At 40.5% G+C, this 25,788-nt stretch overlaps 1 protein-coding gene across 3 annotated transcripts in view; it reads left to right on the top strand.

The window, feature by feature from the left end:
- Positions 1 to 25,788, top strand: part of pnisr (PNN-interacting serine/arginine-rich protein) — a 46,904-nt gene that overhangs the window by 16,715 nt on the left and 4,401 nt on the right. For 2 of the 3 annotated variants that reach the window (XM_063040885.1, XM_063040884.1), the window contains exons 5-10: positions 688 to 829; positions 3,871 to 4,061; positions 7,605 to 7,739; positions 10,370 to 10,469; positions 15,153 to 15,206; positions 17,863 to 18,042. In XM_063040885.1, the coding sequence (XP_062896955.1) occupies positions 688 to 829; positions 3,871 to 4,061; positions 7,605 to 7,739; positions 10,370 to 10,469; positions 15,153 to 15,206; positions 17,863 to 18,042 (802 nt within the window). Of the gene's footprint in view, positions 1 to 687; positions 830 to 3,870; positions 4,062 to 7,604; positions 7,740 to 10,369; positions 10,470 to 14,780; positions 15,207 to 17,862; positions 18,043 to 25,788 lie in introns of those variants that run through there. The other variant, XR_010017041.1, reaches the window with a different exon arrangement.

Here is a 25,788-nt window from a genome sequence, read left to right on the forward strand (position 1 = left end):
GTTAGATTCAGAAAACGTTCTCAAGTTTAATTATTATTCAATCATGCATGAATACTCATGCACACAGCCATACAAAACAGCATTCCTCCATGGCTAAGGTGCAAAGCACTGTCATACACAACACTGGCCACATACAGCATATAAAAGGTAGCAGTAAACATGTAGTCACATGAAAAAAATATGTTATAGCCCAAATCCCTAAGTGACATGTCCCGTAGATTGATAGAGCATGAATGTTGTGAGCAAGAACAAGCCCTCGTCAGTGCTCAGACGAGCATGTGCACAAATACGACCCAATTTGTCTTTCACCGAGTATACACTCGAGAGCAGCACCAACAGGGGTGGGGGCCCAGTCCCCAATCCAGCCTTGATTTAATTATCCCCTGATCTACCATGGATGCAAATAAACCAGATCGAAGGTAGTAGCTGCCACGGATGCGGAATATTTTCACTACCTTGCATTGTGAATCTAGAAATGCAAAAATATGTGTAAGGATACAAAATAGTACCTTGCTACAGGATAATTCATTTGTTTAAATATATTTATCATGAGCATTGCTTATTGATATGTATTTTGTATAAGAATGTCTATACATCCAGTGAAAGATTAGGATGAATTTGTGATAAGCTCATGAGAAGTCTTGGCGAAGATAACCTTTTAAACGTGCACAACATTTTAACTTACAGCATGGTGCAGCTTTTGGTCCCCCAGGAGGGTTTCATCCACCTTACTGGCAACCTGGTCCACCGCCGAACCGTAGAGACAGGCCAGCTTACAGGGATCGTCCACGGTCACCCATAACAGTAAAACAAGACCCTCCTGCACTCGGTGAGTTTCTGCTTCTGGCTTCTGCCACTTACACCTTTCTGGATAAATATGTTTTTCCTGGCAAAATTTAATTTGTCATTCTTGGCACAGAATGAATGTTGTCAGCAAGAAATTTTATGAAATATATTTTTGATAAAATTTCCTTTAGTAGTATTTCACCTTATATTCCGTCTGGGTAGCCTCCAACCTGATGGTATGAACATCGACTTCTCTAACTTCCGCTAAGGCCCCACCTCCCCCTCGTACCCCATCTGTTACTTATTTTTATGCACACATTCTTTCTCTCACTCTCCTTTTTCTCCCTCTGTCCCTCTGAAGATACCTCTTGCCCATCCTCTGGGTCCCCTCCCCCCTGTCTTTCTTCCCGGACCTCCTGTCCCATGATCCTCTCGTATCCCCTTTTGCCAATCACCTGTCCAGCTCTTGGCTCCATCCCTCTCCCTCCTGTCTTCTCCTATCATTTTGCATCTCCCCCTCCCCTTCCAACTTTCAAATCCCTTACTCACTCTTCCTTCAGTTAGTTCTGACGAAGGGTCTCAGCCTGAAACGTCGACTGCACCTCTTCCTACAGATGCTGCCTGGCCTGCTGCGTTCACCAGCAACTTTGATGTGTGTTGCTTGAATTTCCAGCATCTGCAGAATTCCTGTTTGCGTAGTATTTCATTTGTATGTTTTTGTTTATATTACTAAAGAAATTTGGCTAATCTGGCCTCAAAATGAGGAAAATATGTCCACAATTTAAAAGATTTTTAAAGTTTAACTTTATTTGTGAATTATGTCTTTTGCATCAATGACCAGCACATTCCAAAGATGTAAAAGTTTCACCTTGTTTCTGGTGCCAACGTAGCATGCCCACAATTTACTAACCCTAACATCTTTGGATTGTGGGGGAAAACTGGAGCACCTGGAGGAATCCCACACGGTCATAGGAGAACATGCAAACTCCTTACAGGTAGCAACGGGAATAGAACCCAGGTCACTGATACAAAAGGTGTTATGTTAACTGCTACACTACAGCGCTGCCCTTACTGATTGTGATATTGCAAAGTTTAGTTTCTGTGATTGTCCACTGCCATGTTCACACGTTCTAGGGATTACAATCTGGTTCCTTTAAGGTTATCATTTAACAGTTGTGATCTTATTTTTGAGAAGCTTCATGAATTGATGCCTCTTGTTTTCTGAGACACTGAACCTTCCAACACAAAATATTGTTGGAGATTGTATATGAACAAAATACTTCAGTGTGTTTAAACTTTTTAGTATGTTTATTATGTTACAAAAATAGTTCTATGTTAGTCAGTAGAGCAAGAAAGCAGCAATCAAAAGTATTTTCCAAAATGTCTTTGAAATTACTCTGTTCCTTACTGTTCATTGCTGCTTTCAGATCATCTTAGAACCTTAGTGGTTTTGAACATGAAGAATTGGTATAAAATTTGTTTAGATTATCTGTTGGCATATTGATATGTTCTTAAGCTTTATCCATTTAGAAAAGTTCACCCAGTTACCTGCAAGTCTAATGTAAATTACTTAATGAGTAAAATCTAATGATATTACTAATTTAACTGGATCAGCACAACATTAAAGGTTAATTCCCTGGATGCTGAGACAACTTGGGAAAACGTGGGCATAAAAAAACTGTTTCATTCTTCGCTTTATTTGAATATATTGTAAATAATGACAAGAAGTATCTGAGGTGGGGTTAGAGAAGGGAGTTTGATAGGGTATCGTGACAGAAAGCAGGAATCTTATGACAGTATTTCTTGGAATTTTCCCATCTCTCTACAAAAACAGCTACAGCAATCAATACAAGAATCCTCTTATAATATTTAAGAGTATTTCCAACTTACAGTCTACAACACCGAATATGACTTCTTGATCCAAATGGAATTTTCTTACTCTCCAATTACATATTGCTGTCCATTTCCCAAGCTTCCATCCTTCTTCCCAAGTTTCTTTTCATAATGGCAATTGCTTTTTTCATCCAGTTATGGAATCATACCGCACTACAACACCGAAATGGGCCCTTTCGCCTATCTAGTCCATGCCAAACTGCCTAGTCCCGTCAACCCACACCTGGACTATACCTCTCCCTTTCATGAACTTATCCAATTTTCTCTTAAGTGTTGCAATCAAATCTACATCCACTACTTCCACTGTTCACATGGTATTGAATTTTGTATTTTTTTCCATTTTATGTATGAAGAGATTCCTCTAAAATTCTTCTTGGGTCTCTTGACGGCTTTCCAATAATAATAATTCACCTTGTCAAACTCCTTAGTAATTTAAAACACTTATCCAGTCTAATTTGGTCCCAGTGTCCTTGTATAATCACTTTTTTAAAAATGGGTCCAAATTGAAACGATGCAGTTATCCAGATATCCCACCTGTTAGTTCTCTATTATATATTACAATTGCAACATTTCTTTTTGGTATGGCTGAACTTTGCTTCATTTCATTTTGGACTAATAGGTATGACACGCATGAAGTAATAATGGCTTCTGACACTTTTTCACCACCTTGTACCTTCCCAAAAGTACAACCCCAATAACAGTGGCATTTGTTTCCAAACTATGACATTTTCACATTCCACCTCTGCTATATTTGCAGTTTCTCTACACAAGATAAATATTTGTGTTGAATCTTTAGGTAATTTTCTGGTATGTATTTCAGCCCTAAGTATATTGAGTTGAGAGCAATGTAATTTAGGTTCCTGCAGGTCCTTTAGTAGTCTTCATATAAAATAACTAGTTTTCATTCTGATTGTTCTGGCGCTTATTGTGGTATTTTTCCATTTTGTTTCTTTCTTTTCGGGAAATAACTAATCCATAGTAGTGAGAATTTCCTTTTACGTTATAGCTGACATTAGGAAATCTGGTCGAGAATTCATTTCATAGTATTGTGAATAATATCAGTTATTTTACTACCTGCTTGCTATATGCATAATGTGCTCATGTGACATTCGTGTCGGTACTATTTTATAAAGCAATTCCCAATTTTGCGCACATGTCTTACCTGGAATGTTCGATGTCACCTTGTTGCAGATGCTGTGAAACGCAGAACACTGCCAGCTTGGATTCGCGAGGGTCTGGAGAAGATGGAGCGGGAGAAGCAGAAAAAGCTTGAGAAAGAACGATTAGAAAAAGAGCGGGCTCAGTCATCGAAGCACAAAAAAGACCCCGAAGATGTGCCTGAAGAAACTGATGGACCAAGGTTGCCTCACAAAAGTAAATTTGTAAGTACATGCATTTTGCTTTTCAACAGAGAATGGTTACAGGTTTTTGCAAGTCTTTTTAATGAGAGAGACTTCCACTAACAATATTGCCTGTGCTTTGTGAAAGTTGAGGTGCGGAGCAACAGGGTTACTGGCTTGGAGGGTTTACTATTTACTATTCAAAATTTTTTTTGTCACTTTGAGAAGAGAACCTTAATGCAATGACATGAAACATTCTGCTGAATTACCAAAGGTCAACTTATGGATCAGCTTTATTTGCCATTTGTACTAATGAGCCACTTTATTGTACACCTGTTTGTTAATGCAAGTACCTAATCAACCAATCATGTGCCAGCAACTCAATGCAGAAAAGCATGCAGACACGGTCAAGAGGTCCAGTTATTGTTCAGACAAAATATCAGAATAGGGAAGATATGATCCAAGTGACTGTCTATGGAATGATTGTTGGTGCCACACGGGTTGGTTTGAGTACACCCTATCCTCGTTATATGCGTCTTCAGACAATGCGGATTCACAGTTATGCGAGGAATCTATTTCTACCAGCGTCTCGTTATATGCGTCCAAAACTCACAGTTATGCGAGGAGCACTGCCTTCCCGCCAATACAAGTCACGTGCGCACACTTCAGAGTCTCACTGTTGGGATGAGAAGCACCGCTTTCCCGCCAATACAAGTCAGGTGCGCACGCCTCACAGTCTCTCTCCCGCCACTCTCACATTGGTTTTGGCAAGGTGTGGATGCGCGATCTTAAACTTCTGTTGGCTTTACCTACGGTGCAGTGATTTTGCGCTTGAAATATTTAACTATGCCTCCTAAGTGTCCGATGTCATGTCCTGGGCCGTCAGTCGAGCGGCAGAGAACCGCTTTAACACTTGAAAAAGAAGTTGGAAATCATAAACAGCGTGGCATCAGCTGAAGGTAACACAGCTCTGGGACGCTACTGCCGGGAACAGAATCTTGCCTTCAAAGTTCTTTTGTTGCTTGACAATGCGCCAGCCCATCCTAAACATTTGGACAGCATTCATCCTAACAAAACAGTGCATTTCCCGCTGACTAACACAACATCGCTGATTCAACCACTCGACCAAGGTGTAATCCACATTCAAGGCGTACGTATTTTTTTTACCGCGAACTATCTTAGATGCTGCAAGCAACAGACGATTTTGAAAATCCCGGGAGTTTACCAACAGTGAGGGAATGGTGGAAGTTGGAACACTTGGCACAAATGGCGATGGATGTGGACCCACTTATAGAACGGAGTCAGCATTTCAGTCATTCCCTGCCGTCAACCCTTCTTCCCTACAAGCAAATTTAAAACAAAATGCTGCCAAGCAAACAACCCTCACCACTTCATTCAAATCGGTAACACCTTCTGCTGCCGGCAGTTCTAAGAGTTCTGTGAGTCTTCCTTCACCCCTTGCTGTGCTTGATATGATCCTGACGACCACAACCATCCACCTTATCCATGTAAAGCTGCCCGACACCACAACAACCACTTATCTCCTGGAGCGAACACACCTGCCACTGTTGGTGAGTACTGTACACCCTCGGATGTTAACTTTCTATGATTTATTACATTGAATATTACCTTAAATTGATGAAATATAATACAAATGTTGTCTTGTGGTACTGCTTTTGTGTCGTATTGGTATGAAAATGTGAATAAATTATAGATAAAACATATTTAGGAAGCCCTCTGGAACGCATCCCTATTTTCTCCATTTAAATAATTATTCACATTATGCAATTTCACATTATGCGTCAACTTTGAGGAACGTATCCCCCGCATATAACGAGGATAGGGTGTATCTCAGAAACTGCTGATCACCTGGGATTTTCATGCACAACAATCTAGAGTTTACAGAGAATGGTGTGGAAAATAAAGAGTGACAGTTCTGTGGGTGAAAATGCCTTGTAAATGAAAGAGGTCAGAGTGGAATAGCCAGACAGGTTCAAGGTGACAGCGACTCAAATAATCAAGCATTACAGCAATGGTGCGCAGAAGAGCATCTCTGAACATGTTGAACCTTGAAGTGGATGGGCTATAGCAGCAGAAGACCATGAACATACACTCAACGGTAAGGAAGTAACTGATAAGTGGGCATTGAGTGTATATTCACATATATTAGAAATTTGCCCTGGTGTTGGTCAGAGCATGACATGCAACAAAAAAAAAATCAACAATTATAAGGATAAAGAATTATATTAACGATCTGGATGATAATGTGGTTAACTGGAACAGCAGATTTGCGGATAACACAAAGATTGGGGGTGTAGTGGACAGTGAGGAAGACTATCAGAGCTTGTAGTGGGACCTGGACCACTGGAAAAATGGCTGATGGAATTCAATGCAGACAAGTACGAAGTGTTGCACTTTGGTAGGACCAGCAAGAGTCTTGCACAGTGAACGGTAGGGCACTGCAGTGTGTGGTAGAACAAAGGAATTTGGGAATATAGGTCCAAAATTCCTTGAAAGTGGTGTCACAGGAAGATAGGGTTGTAAAGAGAGTTTTTGGCACATTGGCCTTCATAAATCAAAAGTATTGAGTACAGGAGATGGGATGTTATGTTGAAATTGTATAAGACATTGGTGAGGCCTAATTTGGAATATTGTGTGCAGTTTTGGTCACCTAACCACAGGAAAGTTGTAAATAAGGTCGAAAGAGTACAGAGAAAATTTACAAGGATGTTGCCAGGTGTAAGCAAAGATAGGTTGAGTTAGGACTTTATTGCTTGGAACATAGAAGATTTGATAGAGGTTTACAAAGTCGAGGGATATAGATAGGATAAATGCAAGTAGGCTTTTTCCACTGATGTTAGGAGGGATTATAAACAGGTCATAGGTTAAGGGTGAAAGATGAAAAGTTTAAGAACATGAGAGGAAACTTTTTCACTCAGAGGGTCGTTAGAGTGTGGAACGAGCTGCCAGCGCAAGTGGTGCGCACAGGCTCGATTTCAATGTTCAAGAGAAGTTTGGATAGATACATGGATGGTAGGTTTTATGGAGGCCTATGGTCCTGAGGCAGGTCAATGGGAGTAGGCAGATTAAATGGATCGGCATGGACGAGATGAGCCAAAGGGCCTGTTTTTTGGTGTACATTTTTGTATGACTGTATAAAAAAAATGGGAGATAAAATCAGATGAATACTTTGCCCAGTGGTCCAACTTACTTTTGCATGAGGACATCCTTTTAGCGCAGAGATGTAAAGGAGAGTCTTTGCCAGAGGATGGTGAATCTGTAGAATTCATTGCCACAGATGGCTGTGGAGGCCAATTAGAGGTTGATGAGTTCCTGATTAATCAGGGTATCATAGGTTACGGGGAGAATGCAGGAGAATGGGATTGAGAAGGATAATAAATCAGTCATGAAGCAATATTAGAGCAGGCTCGATGGGCCGAAAGACATAATTCTGCTCCTATGTCTTATTAGTGTTTATTTTTCTGATAGCAATGTTATTATCAAACATTAAAATAAGTCCTTATTTTGCTCTTGTGTACTTTCAAGTTTAAATATTAACTTATTGGGTCCTGGTTTATGTTTTAGGACAGTGATGATGAAGAGGAATATGAAACGACTGAAACCAAAAGCAGTGACAAACAAAGCAGGAGTCCTTCACCTGTAGCCCAGGAAGAACAGAGCGAACCTGAAATGACTGAAGAAGAAAAGGAATTTCAGATGGCATGTTGATCTATTACCTTTTTTGCACATTGGGTTTGACATTAAATCTTACAAACTAGGAAACAAAGTTAACCCCAAAAAAGTAAACGTTTGTCAACCGTTGGGGAGTAGTCCAAATGGAAAAGAAGCAAAGACATTATAGAATTCAGACCAAGGGAAATTAATGTCTTCACAATTATGGAAGTGAAGTGTCACTGCATCATAGCTGTAAAATCTGATGTTATATTCTTTAAACCTTATAACTGTTGCACCTCCTACAATATTAGTCATGCTTTTTTCTTCCTTGCAACTTTGTTTTAATTAATTTAATTTTAATGCATCCAATCAATCAAATCCTTTACACTCGCAAAATTTATACTATTACTTACTTCCCTGTGTGGGTCATAATGTGATCAACTATCCAAAATATTTAAAATCTCTTTTCATAGCAATTATTAATTTTTAAGTAATTTACATACTTGCTAAGTAGAAACAAAATGTTTCCAAATTGCAATTTTTTAAATTGTCATTTTGATTCTGTTTATGGCACACATGAAGAGGTTCATGAGAATGATCTGGGAATGAAAGGGTAAATGTATGAGGAGTGCTTGATGGCTCTGGGCTTGTACTTGCTAGAATTCAGAAGAATGAGGGGCTTCTCATTGAAACCTATCAAATATTAAATGACCTAGATAGAGTGGATGTGGGAGGATGTTTCCTATAGTGAGGGAGTCCAGGACCAGAGGATTCAACCTCAACACAAGGATGTCCTTTTAGAATAGAGATGAGGAGGAATTTCTTTAGCTAGATTGTGGTGAATCTGTGGAATTCATTGCCAAGAATGGCTGTGGAGGCCTAGTAATTGAGTACTTTTAAAACGGAGGTTAATAGGTTCTTGATTAGCAAGGGCTTCAAAGGTTACGGAAAGAAGGCAGGAGATGAGGTTGAGAGGGATAATAAGTTAACCGTGACGGAATTGAGGAGCAGGATCGATGTGCTGAAAGGCGTAATTCTGCTCTTGTGTCTTATGGTCATTTTGCTAGTTATTGTCAGTGCAACTTAATAATTAGCCCATTGATAGCACAACTACCACCATTTATCACTGTAATGCTGTGAAGCTGCCAGGCACTTTAGGCACAGTTAGTGCAGAAATAAAAAAAGGTTGCTGTCAATAATTTGCTGTTTATTTGTAGGGTGCACGGTGTTAATAGTCATTCGGCATGGAAACTGCCCCTTGGCCCAACTTGCCTTGCCATCTGGGCTGCCTACATGAGCTAGTCCCATTTGCATGTATTTGATCCATTTGCGCCTGAACCGTTCCTACCTACGCCTTAAGTATCGTAATTATACCGGCCTCTACCACTTCGTCTGTCAGTTGGTTTCATATGTGGGCAGTATTGTAGTGTAGCTGTCGCTGTCTCTAAGGAGTTTGTACGTTCTCCCTTTGACCACATGCATTTCCTCCAGGTGCTCTGGTTTCCTCACAAGTTCCAAATATGTACTGGCTAGTTGTTCAGTTGGTCACATATGTAATCGGGCAGCATAGGCTTGGTGGTTGAGAATGCCTTGTCACCATGCTGATTCTCTAAATAAAATAAAAACTAAATATAACCACCACACACTAGAAATATTTGTCTCGCGGGTCCCCTTTAAATCTTTTCCCTCGTCGTATCCAGCTTCAACATATGTTAGAAATCAATGTTCTGATACGAGCTTAAGTGTTGCAAATAATCTTTACTGTAAATAATCCAAGAATATTGCACCTTGTTGCATGAGGAATTAATTTTTAAATTGCCCATTAAACCATAATTGCTGCATGGGAAGCTGCCTTGTGGAAATGTACAGACATCATTTGTAAAGGTTATAATTACTTCAGGTGAATATTTTAGAAATATTTTGGAATTTGCTTGGCCGAATGTTGTTCCTGGAAACAGTTTGGATGTATGCGTGTGAAAATTCTTTGTGATTGGGATGCTCAGCCAGCATGACGACATTATAGTTGTGCTCTACCAGGTGTCCCTTAAAGCATAGTCTCAGCAACAACATAGGTTGAGAATAAGGCTGTCCATGTCATAGATATCACCAAAGAAAACTTGTCCAGGTAAGCAACAAACACTGTTGCTTCACTGGCAAGGTTCAGGTGTATCTACATAGAATTGTTAAATGAAAAGTTTGATGCAGTACACTGATAATCCAAATCTCTAAAAATAATGGTTGTTTTCTGCTTTAGAACATAGAACTCTACAGCACAGTACACACCCTTCGGCCCATGATGTTGCACCAAAATTTAACCTACTCCAAGACCCTTCCCGCCTGCATAGCTCCTCATTTTTATCTTCCATATGTGCCTATCTAAGTGTTTCTTTAATGCCTGTAATGTATCTGCCAATGCCACGCTCCCTGACAGGGTGTTCCACACACCCACCACTCTCTGTATATAAAAAAAAACACAACTTACCTTTAACATCCACCCTATACTTTCACCTTAAAATTATGCTCCCTGGTATTAATTATTTTCACCCTGGGGAAAAAGCCTCTGGTTATCCAACCAATCTATGCCTGTTAACCATCTTAAACACCTTTATCAAGTTTCTTATGCTTCTTTCTGACCCTGTGTTTTAATGTGGTGTCTATTTAAATCTTGATCCCAGATGATAATGATGAAGATGCTGCTTACAGAGGTACTTTTGGAAGTAACAAATGAAGAGATATATTATGTTGCCAGAGAAGCCCACCGTAAAGCTACTAAAGGTACTTGAAATCTTTGAGTATTTTTAATTAAATGAATTGTATAATATAACAAAAGTTGAAGCATATTGTCTGGAACAGGTGTTAATTCCTTAAGACATGATGTATTTTGCAATTTACATTTTTTATTTTGCTTGACAGTAGATTTAAAATGCTAAAGAAAGTTGAAGAAAATTGCATTTATTCCTAAGAAGTAATCCACTCTCAAATTAACATTTCTCACATGTATTACACACCCTATGATATAGATTTACAATTAAAATGGCAGATGTGAATAAATGTTACAGTAAAACCTCATTAAATCAAACATTTGTGGAACATGGAAGTGAAGCAAACAAGGATTCTGATTTAGTTTCAGTGTTCACCAGCTGAGACAGACCATTGTGGACTGAATTCCAACAAAGCCACGGTGGTGTACCAGTTAAATGTAATGCCATTACATCTCGGAGCATGAGAGTTCGGCGTTCAATTCCGGCCTTCTCTATAAACAAGTTTGTACGTCCTCCCCATGTGTGTGTGGAATTCCTCTGAGGGTACATCCTCCTCGTGTGTGCGTGGAGTTCCTCCGAGTGTATGTCCTCCTCGTGTGTGCGTGGAGTTCCTCCGAGTGTAGGTCCTCCTCGTGTGTGCGTGGAGTTCCTCCGAGTGTACGTCGTCCCCGTTTGTGCGTGGAGTGTATGTCCTCCTCGTGTGTGCGTGGAGTTCCTCCGAGTGTACGTCCTCCTCGTGTGTGTGTGGAATTCCTCCGAGCGTAGGTCCTCCTCGTGTGTGCGTGGAGTTCCTCCGAGTGTAGGTCCTCCTCGTGTGTGCGTGGAATTCCTCCGAGCGTACGTCCTTCTCGTGTGTGCGTGGAGTTCCTCCGAGTGTACGTCCTCCTCGTGTGTGTGTGTGGAATTCCTCCGAGCGTACGTCCTCCTCGTGTGTGCGTGGAGTTCCTCCGAGTGTACGTCGTCCCCGTTTGTGCGTGGAGTGTATGTCCTCCTCGTGTGTGCGTGGAGTTCCTCCGAGTGTACGTCCTCCTCGTGTGTGTGTGGAATTCCTCCGAGCGTAGGTCCTCCTCGTGTGTGCGTGGAGTTCCTCCGAGTGTAGGTCCTCGTGTGTGCGTGGAATTCCTCCGAGCATACGTCCTTCTCGTGTGTGCGTGGAGTTCCTCCGAGTGTACGTCCTCCTCGTGTGTGTGTGGAATTCCTCCGAGGGTACGTCCTCCTCGTGTGTGCGTGGAGTTCCTCCGAGTGTACGTCGTCCCCGTTTGTGCGTGGAGTGTATGTCCTCCTCGTGTGTGCGTGGAGTTCCTCCGAGTGTATGTCCTCCTCGTGTGTGCGTGGAGTTCCTCCGAGTGTACGTCCTCCTCGTGTGTGCGTGGAGTTCCTCTGAGTGTACGTCCTCCTCGTGTGTGCGTGGAGTTCCTCTGAGTGTACGTCCTCCTCGTGTGTGCGTAGATTTCCTCCGAGTGTACATTGTCCCCGTGTGTGCATAGATTTCCTCCGAGTGCTCTCGTTCCCTCCCACAGCCCAGAGATGTGCAGTTAGTAGGTTAATTGGTCATTGTAAATTGTCCTGGATTAGGATTGGGTTGACCGGTTCTTTGCTGGGCGTGGTTCGAAAGGCCAGAAGGGCCTATTCCGCGCTACGTCTGTAAATTTTAAAAAAACGAGAAATGCAAAATGTGTCAGGTTAGAATTTAGAAAGATAGAGTGAAATATGCCTGCAGATCTGCTACTGTATTAGTTATTCCACTTTGAGCTAATTTTGTTGGCAAAGGTTGATGAGAAAAATAGGAAGCTAAGAGCAATAAATTTAACTATTAGGAATATGTAATTTTTCCATTGACTAAATAGAATATTTGACCTGTTTATGCATCAGTGAGCTTCTTCTCATGCTTCTTTACCTTATTCCATGAATTGACAATTATTTTCCATTCTCCATCATAACTTAATTCTTCAGTAAATAGAATAACAGTTAGTCAATGTTTCAAGAATAGCTTCTTCCCCTTTACCATCACATTTCCAAATGGACAATAAACTCATGCACCTCACTATATATTTTCTTTTTGAGTTCTTTTTGTACTAAATTAATTAAATTTTGAAATATATTTCTTAATAAAAACTATAAATTATAATATGTATTGCAATGTACTGAAGCTGCAAAACAACAGATTTCTTGACGTGTGCCAGTGGTATCTACTAATGCTAGTGGTGGTGGAACGGTTAGTGCAACGTTACTGCAGCTCAGGGCATCAGAGTTTAGAGTTCATTTCCGGTGAAAAGGAAGTTTGTTCCCCTGTGAACCACATGTCTTTCCTCCAAGCGCTCTGGTTTCCTCCCACAGTCCAAAGACGTACCAGTTGGTGGGTTAATTGGTTATTATAAATTGTCGTGTGATTAGGTTAGGGTTAAATCCGTGTGTTGTTGGGCATTGCAGCTTGTTGGATCAGAAGGGCCTGTTCTGTACCGTATCTCTAAATGAAACAAAAATAAAATATTAAACTTAATTCTGAATTCATAAATAGTTTTGATATCTGAAATATGTGTGAATACACAATTGATGGAATGGATGAAATTATAGCCTACAAATGAAATTAATAACTGTTTATTTAAAGGTACAGTATTTTTAAAATTTTTAGTTCTTTATAATCTGTAAAGCTGATAAATGATTTCTGAAAATTATTTTTTTAAAAACTGCAGGTACCAGAATTCTGAAACAAAACGCCAAAATGCTGGGGAAATTCAGCAGTCAGGCAGCATCTGTGAGGAGAGAAACAGTCAAGGTTTCAGGCCTGTGACTCTGTCAGAAGGGGAAATATAAAGTTGTAAGATAGTTTTCAGTGAGAGAAGGTGGGTCGGGGATGTGTAGAACAGAATCAGAATAAGGTTTATCATCACTGACATATGCCGTGCAACGTGTGCTTTGCAGCAACAGTACAGCGCAAAACATTAAAAAATATTGCTTTACCCTGAGCGTTTTCATTAATGGTTTACAAACTAAATTTTAATAATAATAACTTATTTATGGAGTACTTCTCGTACAGATGGTTCAAAGTGCTCTACAATGAGATAAAGTGCAACCATTAAAATGAATAAAAATTCAAAATAAAAATATGTTAGTTAAAAGCAAAGTTAAATATGTTTTGAGCTGGTGTTTAAAAGTGTCAACTGAGTGTGTCCTTTATTAGTTTTTAATTACTTAATTCCACAGTTTTGAAGCATAGTTCAAAAGTTTAGCAGTTTAGTAGATTAACGATCGGCCTAGATGTCAGGATGCAAATCTGTCTGTTGGCAGAGAGTCTTGTAGGAATTCCCTTGACTACATGCACCAGTAATGTGAATACATTCCTTGGCAGCAAGATAGCAAACTAAAAGAAATATGTGTGAAATTCACAGATGCCCATGCATTGTGTATTTTAATTAGGTTACAAATTATTTAGGGTTGATCACTGATCTCTTTAATTGTTTCAGAAGACATTCAGGATCTCTATTAGTCAAATGATGTTTCATGGTTTGTTTTTTTTAAGTTACAACTCTCTTTGTTTCAAGGGTTTGGTTAAATGGGATTTTACTGTACACAAAGCAAATACTTTCAGTTAACAAAACTAATACTCTCACCAAATTTGAAAATCTAAAATTTCAAAATATCCCAATACTTGAAACACCAATGATATTTGTCTAAAATGCATCACTAAACAGGTTTTCAGCTGTTGTGATCTGGAAATTATGTCCATAGAAGGAAGTTTTGGGATCTCTGATATTTCTGACTGTTATTAAGTGTAACCATTCGAAAAGAAGCTTTTTTATTATAATATTATTTCAGTAAGTGAATAGTTAAAAAGAATGCATTTCTTTTATTCTGGTAAAACTACGGCAGTTATCCTGATAGTTCAGGAATTAATGCAATTTCTTATACAGTTTTTTTTTCTTGGTTACAAATCAGAATAAATTGCAGGTCCCTTTACTGAATTTAGCAAATTTGGAGTCTGTTTTCAATATCCATTAAGATTTGATTGGTTTTATCATCACCATGATGGATTTAAGTTTGTCGTGTTCCACAATAGTGTAATACATTTACAGTGATCTATCTCTATTAGTGCACAATCACAGTGCAATAGTTCAGTGGTAAACTCTGAACTGTGTTTCTTGGATTATAAATGCAGTGCATATTTTTAAGATGTACACACTTTTGACTTTAAGGGTCAAAAATTGATCTAATTTCAGTTTAATGTGATATAATCATCCTACTCTTTAACAATTTGCTATATATAGTATTTCCACATTGAGATGTAAAACTTATTTTTAATGTCAGCATTTCACTATATTTTCAGGTCTTGCTTCCCTAAATGCTGGAAAATTATCAGAAGATTTATTTTTGAAAAGTGTATCTCCTACCATATTTAAAATACCACATGAGATAAAAATCCTTTTATTCCTTCTTAGTTGATGGTGCATTATTAGAGAAGCACGCCTTACATTTCATGTTCGTAGATGCTAACTAATTTTGTTTTAGGTAATATAAAATTGTTTTTAAAATGTGCCTGTTATGTGAAGCACTGTGCTCTTGAATGGATCTTTTTGTTTATAATGTTTCTTCTCTCCCTTGCAAAGCAGCTGTAGTAGTACAGTTTTGCAATGCCATAGAAAATCATGACTTTGAAAAAGTGTTAACATGTTGTTCCTGTTGTTGATGTGATACAAAGCTCCTGCAAAACAGCTGGCGCAGTCCAGTGCACTGGCTTCTCTAACTGGACTTGGTAAGTAACATCATTTGTAAGAAAACAGGGGTAATGGGAGAAAGGGGGTTTGTTCACAATTTAAACCTGAATATATATATATATATGTGTGTGTGTGTGCGTGTGTGCGCGCGCGCGTGTGTGTGTTCCTTTGTACTTTTTAACTGTCATCATGAACATTATACTGATCAAAAGGTGACAATTATGCATTTTTGAGTCTGTTTTCTTATCCAGGTGCAGCTTCCTGTATAAACTTATGAAAACATTGCTTGTAATGTTTCGACAATGCTAGCAACCAAGCGGTCTGGCTGACATTCCAGAACAGATTAATTTCCCAACATGTATTCTTCCCCTCAGTGCATGATGCAAATTGTCCCATCTGCTCTCAAAAGAATGCAGAGGGGATTCACTAGGATGCTGCTTGGATTGGAGGACTTGTAGGGAGAGATTGGTTACGTTGGGCTTGTTATCCCTGGAACAAAGGAGACTGAGAGGTGACCTGATAGAAGTGTATAAAATTGTAAGAGGCATTGTTAGGAAAGAGTATGCAAGGTAAAGGTATCAAATATAAGATGGCATAGGTTTAAGTAGAGAGGAAGGAATTTTCAATGGGATTTGAGGGTTATATAGTAAGTGGTTGACATCTGGAACTAACCAGCAGAGGTGATAGTGATATCAGATACAATCGCTGCATTTAGAATTGCACTTGAATAGGTAAGGCATAGCAGGACCAAATTCAGAAAAATGGGATTAGTGTGTGTGGACCTAGTTGGGGGAAGGGCCTGTTTATATGCTGTACAACTCTGACTCTACAACAGTGCCAATTACTGTGGGGGAGCCAAGAAGCTTTAAATATCTAATACCCTTATTTTTGGTGGCAATACTACTTTTGTTGTGAATAGTGTATTACAAAAGCTATAACTTTCACAGAGTAAGGTTGCTGAGACAAATTAATTGTTGAATTGTGTTATTTAAAATATCCATCACTAGGGAAATAATGACTTAATATCGCCACTGTCCCAAAATAAAATTTGGGAATCTGTGCCTGCATTTGTAATTGTATATTGCAGGGAATGAACTGCTTTTCATAATGTTAAACATCTTCCAGGATAGTCTACCTGTATTATTGATGTTGCCACTCCTCAAAATTAATAATAATTCAGTTTTCTTTTTGTTAATGGTGTATTACAGTGACTCTTGTCTGCATTTTTTATGTTTACCAGGAATGTTTATTTACAAAAAAGTCTCAGAAGAAATAACATTCCGTTACTGAAAAATAGGAAATCTTGTCAAGTAGTGCTTTTTATTTCCCTTCTTTGTTAGCAAATATGGCCCACCTCAAACTTGAAAAAATGCTTCAAAATAATAAATAATATTCACTGAACCATTTTTATTGAAACTATCAGGAAAAAAATACCTTTTTAAAAGGATTAGCCAAGCTTTGAAGAAAATGTATTTACTTTGCTTTAGTTAGGATAAAGTTGAACATAATTTTAATTGTTTAAGAGGTATTATTTTGTGGTTGACTTTGTTTTCTTTCCTTAAGCTGAGATGTGACTGGTTGCAGTTCATAGGGACTTGCAGCCCATTTCTACCTTTACCATGAAGTCATAAGTCTGATCAAAGACTCTCTCATTTGTCCTCATGCATGGTTTCCTATGGAAGAGTAAATGATAGTCAAGGTTCAAAAATATTACTGCTTTGTTTCTCTTCCCACCTAATTCATAAATAACTTCCCAGGAGCTGCTGTGCAATTCAATGACAGCAGACTGAGTTAAAATTGGGGAAAGTTGTCATCTGAGAAGCACAGTTGGATTTATATATTAAGTCATCAGGAGATGCTCCAGACCTGCATAGCTTAAATGTCTTCAAATAAGCTATTACTTGTTGGATTCTAGAAGAATTGAGTGGGGGCTGGGGAAGGAATCTCATTCAGACCTACGAAATATTAAAAGGCCTAGATAGAATGGACGTGGAGAGAAAGTGAGGGAGTCTAGGACCAGAGGAATCAGTCTCAAAATAGGGAGTTGTCCATTTAGAATAGAGAGGAGGAGGACTTCCTTTAGCGAGAGCATAGTGAATCTGGAATTCATTGCCACAGACCACTGTGGAGGCCGATTCATTGAGCATACCTAAAGCTGAGTTTGATAGGCTCTTGTTTAGTTGGCGCGTCAAAGGTTACTGGGAGAAGGCAGGAGAATGGGGTTGAGAGGGATAATAAATCAGCCATGATGGAATAGCAGAGCAGACTCGGGGGGCTGAATGGCCTGATCTGGCTTCTATGTTTTATGGTCTGTTAAGAATACAAGATTGCCACAGATTAGTGCTCACAAGGGTTACGCAACTGCTACACGACCACGCTGCCCCAGTTGAGTTGTTACTACCCCAGTTGAGCTACATCCCCATTCTAAGTTTTCTTTCCACAATGTTAAATTTAAACTTTTATATTTTAAATTACTGTCAGGAGCTCCGAACTGGATGTTTTTGTTCAGATTTTTTTTGGATAATGTGGCTTTGATTGTGTTATTGAAATCTATTATGCCATAATGTAGAAAGACTTTTGGTGGTTCAGGATTTGAATAAATCAGACAAAGTACATAATAAACTAAATGTACAATGTGCTTAAAAGCATGTGTTTGATTTCCACTGTGAAAGAAACTGGGGTTTTTATGTGCAGGTGGACTGGGCGGGTATGGATCTGACAGTGAAGATGAGAGAAGTGAGAGAGCCTCTGAATCCTCAGATACAGATGACGAAGAATTGCACCGTAGAATCAGACAAAAACAAGATGCCTTCAGACGCAAAGAAAGGGAATTACAGCTGTTGCTGCAACAGCAGCAGGAGAAACAAATGGAAGGTATGACTGCTGCCCAGAGTTACATTTTTAAAAAATCTTTAATTTTACTACTTAGCTTTTTCTTGATCTCTGCTCAGGATTCAGAATCAAATTTTTGATCACCGACTTAAGTTGTCAGAGGACTTTTGCCAGTTTTGATGTGAGAAAGATAACTGTACTTCCTCTCCTTGATGTGTCCTTCTGCTTCTTGCATTAGACAGTGAGACTGCGGACTTCTGTGGCAGTCCGCTTCTGCTTGAAATTCGTTTAGTTTAGAAACTGAATCCAGCATATTCCCAACCTGTCTGCTTTTAGGCAGGTTTAACTTTGCAATCTGCTTACTTACAAAGGAATCTGATCAGAGTTCTGGATTAATGCAATTTTTATTGGGATGTGACCTTTCTAATTAATGTTTTGATACCATTAGCAGTTTGAAAAATGGTTCATGCAGGGTCTTGGCTGTAAGAACACCCCAGCATATTGTGTTCTTTGTTTAAGCTTCGCACAACCATTCATTGCACTAATGCAAGTTATTTACAATGTGAATTTACAAGGCCATATCTGTACTCCCACTAAAGCAAAAGCATTTTATAATGTTGTATTCTTTATAAGACAGGAAATGCTCAAGTATATCATGTTAATTATATGGGTGGTTAGCTTATGAATAAACTACAAGTGGAATGTGGTCTTTTAAATATCTTTATATACAGTACATAGTCATGGAAAAATACACCAAAGAAACAGGACCTTCGGCCCATTTAGTCTATGTCGAGCCATTTAAATTGCCTGCTCCCATCGACCTGCACTGGGACCATAGCCTTCCATATCCAACCATCCACGTGTCTATACAAATTTGGTGTAATCCACAAATCGCTGATCCAGTTTACCACATTATCATCCAGATCGTTGATTTCGATGACAAACAACAATGAACCCACACCGATCCCTGTAGCACTCCACTAGTCACAGGCCTTCAGTCAGAGAGGCAACCATCTACTACCACTTTGGCTTCTCCAACAAAGCCAATGACTAATCTAATTTACTACATCATCTTGAATGACGAGCAACCTTGACCAACCTTCTGTGCGGGACCTTGTCAAGTGCCTTGCTGAAGTCCATGTAGACAACACCCACAACCCTGTCTTCATCAACCTTCCTAGTAACTTCCTCGAAAAACAGGATAAGATTGGTTAGTCATGACCTACCATTCACGAAGCCATGTTGACTATCCCTATTTAGTCCATGTCTATCCAAATACTTATATATCCCATCTCTTAGAATACCTTCCAGTTACTTTTGCAATACTGATGTCAGGTTCATTGGCCTATAATTTCCTGGTTTCTTTTTAGATCCTTTCATAAACAGCTATCCTCCAATTCTCCAGTACCCCACCTGTCGCTAAGGTTAATTTATATTTCTCTGCTAGGGCCCCTGCAATTTTTGTACTTGCCTCCTACAGGGTCTGAGGAAACATCTTATCAGACCTTTGGGATTTATCCACCCTAATTTGCCTCAAGACAGCAAATGTCTCCTCTGTAATCTGTATCAGGTCCATGAACTTGCTGCTGCTTTGCCTCGCTATATATATATCCGTTTCCCAAGAAAATACATATGCAAAAAATCCATTTAAGATCTCCCCCATCTCCTTTGGCTCTACAAATAGATTACCATTCTAATCTTCCAGAAGACCAACTTTATCTCTTGCAATCCTTTTGCTCTTAAAATATCTGTAGAATCCCTTGGGATTCTCCTTCCCCTTCTTTTAGCCCTCCTGATTTTTCCAGGTGTTTTCTTGCATTTCTTATACTCCATAAGCATCTTATTTGTTTCTACCTGCCTATAACTTCTATGCACCTTAACCAGGACCTCAATATTGTTTGAAAACGAAGATTCCTTAAAAGTTCTGCCTTTTATTCTGACAGGAAATTACAAGCTTTGTACTCTCAAAATTTCTATTTTGAAGCCCAGTCACTTACCAAGTACTCTTTTGGCAGAAAACAGCCTTCCCCAGTCCACACTTGCCAGATCATTTTTGATACCATCAAAATTAGCCTTTCTCCATTTTAGAATCTTAACCTGCAGATCAAACCTATCCTTTTCCGTATTTACTTTGAAACTAATGGCATTATGATCACATTCTTTCATTGGGACTTCTATGTGCTGGTTAAGGAAACTTTGTCCTGAACACATTTGACCATCTCTATCCCATCTAGTCCTTTTACAGACTGGGAGTCACAGTCAATACGTGGAAAGTTAAAATCATCTGCTATAACAACCTTTTGTTTTTTGCAACAGTCTGCTATCTCTCTACATTTTGTTTCTCTAAATCCCGCAGATGGTTGGGTGGTCTATAATATAGTACCATTAACATGGTCATACCTTTCTTATTTTTCAGTTCCACCCATAACACCTTACTACACCAGTTCTCCAGTCTGTTCTGCAGAGCACTGCCATGACATTTTCCCTGAATAGTAATGCCATCCCTCTTCCTTTAATCCCTCCCCCTTCCTTTAATCCCTCCCCCTCTATCGTGTCTGAAACAACAGAAGCCCAGAATATTGAGCTGCTAGTCCTGCCCCTCCTGCAACCAAGTTTCATAATTCTAGGTGTAGATCCATGCCCTGGGCTCATCTGCCTTTCCTACAGTACTTCTTGCATTGAAATTTACACAGCTCAGGAACATTAGTTGCACCACACTCAACCTTTTGATTCCTGGCTTTATCTGAGGTCTTAACAACATCTGTATCCACAACCTCTCCAATATCTGTTTTTGGCACTCCGGTTCCCATCTCCCTGCAACTTTAGTTCAACCACACCCTCCCCTGTGCAGCACTATCAAACCTTACTGCCAGGATATTAGTCCCCCTCCAGTTCAGGTGCAATCCGTCTCTTCGGTACACGTCCTACCTTCCCTGGAAGGCAGCCCAAAAAATTTGACACCTCCCTCCTACATCAACTCCTTATCTAAATGTTAAACTGTTCCTATTTCTGGCCTCACTAGCACATGGCGCTGGTAACAATCCTGAGATCATAACCCTAGAGGTCCTGTCCTTTAACCTAGAACCTTACTGCCTGAACTCACTTTGCAGAACCTTGTCACTCTTCCTACCTACGTCATTGGTACATACATGGATCACGTTGACTGCTCACCCTCCCACTTAAGAATACTGAGGATCCAATCCAACATGTCCTAGATCCTGGCACCTGGGAGGCAACATACCATCCAGGAATCTCGTTCCTGTCCACAGACCTCTTTTCTGTTCCCCTAATTAACGAATCCCCTATGACCACAGCTCACCTCTGCTCCCCCCTTCCCTTCTGTATCACAGAGTCAGACTCAGTACCAGAGGCCTGACCGCTGCGACTTTCCTCTGGTAGGTCATTCCCTTCAACGCTATCCAAAGTGGTATACTTGTTTTTGATGGGGATGGCCACAGGGGTACTCTGCACTGGCTGTTTAACATGTTCTTCCCTTTCTAACTGTCACCAAGTCTTCTGTGTCCTGCACCTTGGGTGTAACTACTTCTCTATATGTCCTATCTATCAAACCCCCCCTGCCCCCCCCCAGCCTCCGGAATTCATCCAGTTCCCATTCCAGCTCCATCTCCTTAATGTGGAGTATCAAAAGCTGCAGCTGGAGTCGTCAGACACTGGAGATCCCTGCCTTCCCACATCCTGCAAATGAGCATTCAGTTATCCTGCCTGGCATTGCTGCTGTTCCAACTGTGCAAATATAAAGAAGGAAACAATATGCAAATGGGGGGGGAATCTACCGACAGTTTTACCGCCTTTTCTCACCCGCATCTCACAAAGCTAAAGCCTCAAATAACTACTCCAACACTGTCCGCTCCAACAATGGCCTAATGGTCTTTCAAATATCTTCACATACTATACTTCCCCACAGAATGTGGTCTTTTAAATATCTTCACATACATCCATACAGCAGATTAATTCTTGTACTTAAAGTTATGGCAGCTATCAGTTCAGTAGTCTTCTGCCTTACTAGAAAATAACAGGTGAGAGGGGGCAAAAATCTATGCTGACAAAGTGAACACTCTATCTCATGACAAGATGGTATGTGGAATTTACAACAGTTTAAGCTGGTGCTAGTGAAGCACAGCAACTTTTGTCAGTAGCAAACAAAATTACCCTATTCACACTTTTTTTCTTGGATGCGATTATTGCAATCAGTAGCCTGTAACTTCCCTTTCAGAGTTGAGTTTTTGAACAGCCTGTATGACCTGACATTTTTGTGGTTGTGAACTGAAGTCTTGGTGCAGGACGGTTCTGGCGTGATGTTTACAGGCTGAATTGAGGTGTTGGGGCCTGGGCCCGAGAGTGCGGATTGAGCCAATACTTGGGGCCATTGCTGGAACGGGCTTGGAGGCTCTTCGATGTGCAGAACCAAGGCAAGACCGAATTGAGGTGGTGAGGTCCAGGCACGAGAGTGTAGCGAAGCGGCAGGGCCTGGGTCTGAGAGCGAGGAACAACCCGAGGTTCGATGTTTTTGGTGCTGGGCCAGATTGGAAAGATCTCAGTGTTGGGGCCAAAGTCGAGGGACAGGCTGGTTCAGCTAGCTGCTCCATGAGATTTACTTGTCGCTGCGCTGAACTGAGGCTGTGGCCTACAACTAATGAGCAGCTGGATTGGCTCCAGTGATGATTGGTGTTGGGCAGTGGACTTTCCTTCATGAGCTCAGTTCTTTGAAACATAGAAAACCTACAGCACAATACTTTATACTTTATTGTCACCAAACAATTAGTACTAGAATGTACAATCATCACAGCGATATTTGATTCTGCGCTTCCCACTCCCTAGATTACAAATATTAAATAGTAAAAATTGTAAACATTAGTAAATATTAAAAATTTAAATTATAAATCATAAATAGAAAATAGGAAAATGGAAATTAAGGTAGTGCAAAAACACCGAGAGGCAGGTCCGGATATTTGGAGGGTACGGCCCAGATCCGGGTCAGGATCTGTTCAGTAGTCTTATCACAGTTGGAAAGAAGCGGTTCCCAACTGTGGCTGTATGAGTCTTCAAGCTCCTGAGCCTTCTTCTGGAGGGAAGAGGGACTAAAAGTGTGTTGGCTGGGTGGGTCGTGTCCTTGATTATCCTGGCAGCACTGATCCGACAGCGTGCGTCCACGGACGGAAGATTGGTTTGTGTGATGTGCTGCGCCGTGTTCACGATCTTCTGCAGCTTCTTTTGGTCTTGGGCAGGACAACTTCCATACCAGGTTGTGATGCACCCTAGAAGAATGCTTTCTACGGTGCATCTATAAAAATGAGTGAGGGTTTTAGGGGACAGGCCAAATTTCTTTAGTTTTCTCAGGAAGTAAAGGCGCTGGTGGGCCTTCTTGGCAGTGAACTCTGCTTGGTTGGACCAAGTCAGGTCATTTGTGATATCGACCCTGAGGAACTTAAAGCTTTTGACCTGTTCCACTTGCGCACTACCGATGTAAATGGGGTCGTGCGGTCCGCTGCTCCTTCTGAAGTCAACAACCAATTCCTTCGTCTTGCTGACGTTGAGGGATAGGTTATTGTCTTCGCACCATGCCACCAGGTTCTTAATGTCCTCCGTACTCAAACTCATCATTACCCGAGATACAGCCTACAATTGTGGTGTCATCAGCAAACTTATATATTGAGATTGATGGAAACTTTGCTACACAATCATGGGTGTACAGTGAATACAGCAGAGGGCTGAGTACACAGCCTTGTGGGCACCGATGCTCAGAGTGATTATAGAGGAGAGCTTGTCCCCTGTTTTACAGCCTAGGTCATGTCTGGCCCTTTGGCCCACAAAGTTGTGACGAACCTGTCCCTACCATAGAAATTACTAGGGTTACCCATAGCCCTCTATTTTTCTAAGCTCCGTGTACCTATCCAAAAGTCTCTTAAAAGACCCTATCATTTCCGCCTCCACCACCGTTGCCGGCAGCCCATTCCACGCACTCACCACTCTCTGAGTAAAAAAAAAACTTACACCTGACGTCTCCTCTGTACCTATTCCCAAGCACCTTAAACCTGTGTCCTTTTGTGACAGCCATTTCAGCCCTGGGGAAAAGCCTCTGACTATCCACATGATCAATGCCTCTCATCATCTTATACACCTCTATCAGGTCATCTCTTATCCTCTGTTGCTCCAAGGAGAAAAGGCCAAGTTCACTCAACCTGTTTTCATAAGGCATGGTCCCCAATCCAGGCAGCATTCTTGTAAATCTCTGCACCCTTTCTGTGGTTTTCACATCCTTCCTGTAGTGAGGTGACCAGAACTAAGCACAGAACTCCAAGTGGTCCGACCAAGGTCCTATATAGCTGCAACATTACGTCTCGGCTCCTAAATCCAATTCACAATTAATGAAGGCCAATACACCATATGCCTTCTTAACCACAGAGTCAACCTATGCAGCTGCTTTGAACGTCCTATGGACTCAGACCCCAAGATCCCTCTGATCCTCCACACTGCCAGGAGTCTTACCATTAATACTGCCATCATATTTGACCTACCAAAATGAACCACCTCACACTTATCTTGCTTGCTTTTATTTGCACAATTTGGTTTTGTTTTTGCACATTTGCTTTTTTTTAATGGATTCTGTTTGGTTTCTTGTTGTGCCTGCTTGTAAGGTATCCCAAGGTTGTGTATAATACACAAAATTTGATAATAAATGTACTTTTGACTTCGAACATTTGAACTTTGGTAATTGTTGCAGATAATCTGTGCAAGTTTCAGAACGTTTCATTCTGCTGCACCAAGGTTATGAAGTGTTGGTTTGTTCTGTTTTTTTGGCTGCAAATTTACAAAAACAGTTTTCATGTTTGCTTACATCATGGGTAAATCCTCCCCTTAGAAGCTAGGGCTTCTAAACAATCCATGGCTTCAGTCGTACATAATGGGAAAATGCATATCATATGTAGTTTCCAAGGCTGTGGTGCAGATCAAGTAATATAGAGTTAAAAGTTTGTCTGTTCTATGTTAGCATGTCTGTTTGGGCTCATTAAATAGTTGTTGTAATGTATGATCAAAAATGGCCCATGGCTTTTATAGTAGTGTAGCGGTTAGTGCAACACTATTCGGGCTTGGGACATCTGAGTTCAAAGTTCAATCCCGGCATCCTCTAAGGATTTCCTGTGTCCTCCTGTTGAACATGTGGGTTTCCTCAGTGTGCTCTGGTTTCTTCCACAGTCCGAAGATTTACTAGTCAGGAGGTTAATTGGTTATTGTAATTTGGTTTGTGGCTCGGCTGGTGGCACAGTGACATTGGCGCTGGACCCGGGAGCGGAGGTTCCCAGGTTCGAAACCAGTTGGGTCAGCTCCCAAGTATGCTTTCAATCTGTGCTGGGTTGAGTGTTGAGATCGCAACTCGACCTCGTAAAAATAAAAGGGAAAATACTGCGGAAATGTCTTTGTGAGGAGTGGCGTGTCATACAGTCTCTCTCTCTCGCTCCGTGCCTTGTAAAAACCATGAAAAAGACATCATCACGGACGCACACAGACGCAGACACACATGCACAGACTCGCAAGCATGCGGGCACACCAAAAAAAGGTAATTTGGCTTGTGATTATGCTGGGGTTAAGTCAGGGTTGCTGCAGCATGGCTTGAAGGGCTGGAAGGGTCTATTCCATGGTTAAATAATAAATAAAGAAATACATTAAGGTGCAAATCATAAACACAAGATTCTGCAGATGCTGGAAATCTTCAGCAACACGTACACAAGTCAGCATCTATACAGAGGAATAAACAGTTGACATTTTAAG

The sequence above is a fragment of the Mobula hypostoma genome, chromosome 2, assembly GCF_963921235.1.
Source record: "Mobula hypostoma chromosome 2, sMobHyp1.1, whole genome shotgun sequence".
Taxonomy (NCBI): domain Eukaryota; kingdom Metazoa; phylum Chordata; class Chondrichthyes; order Myliobatiformes; family Myliobatidae; genus Mobula; species Mobula hypostoma.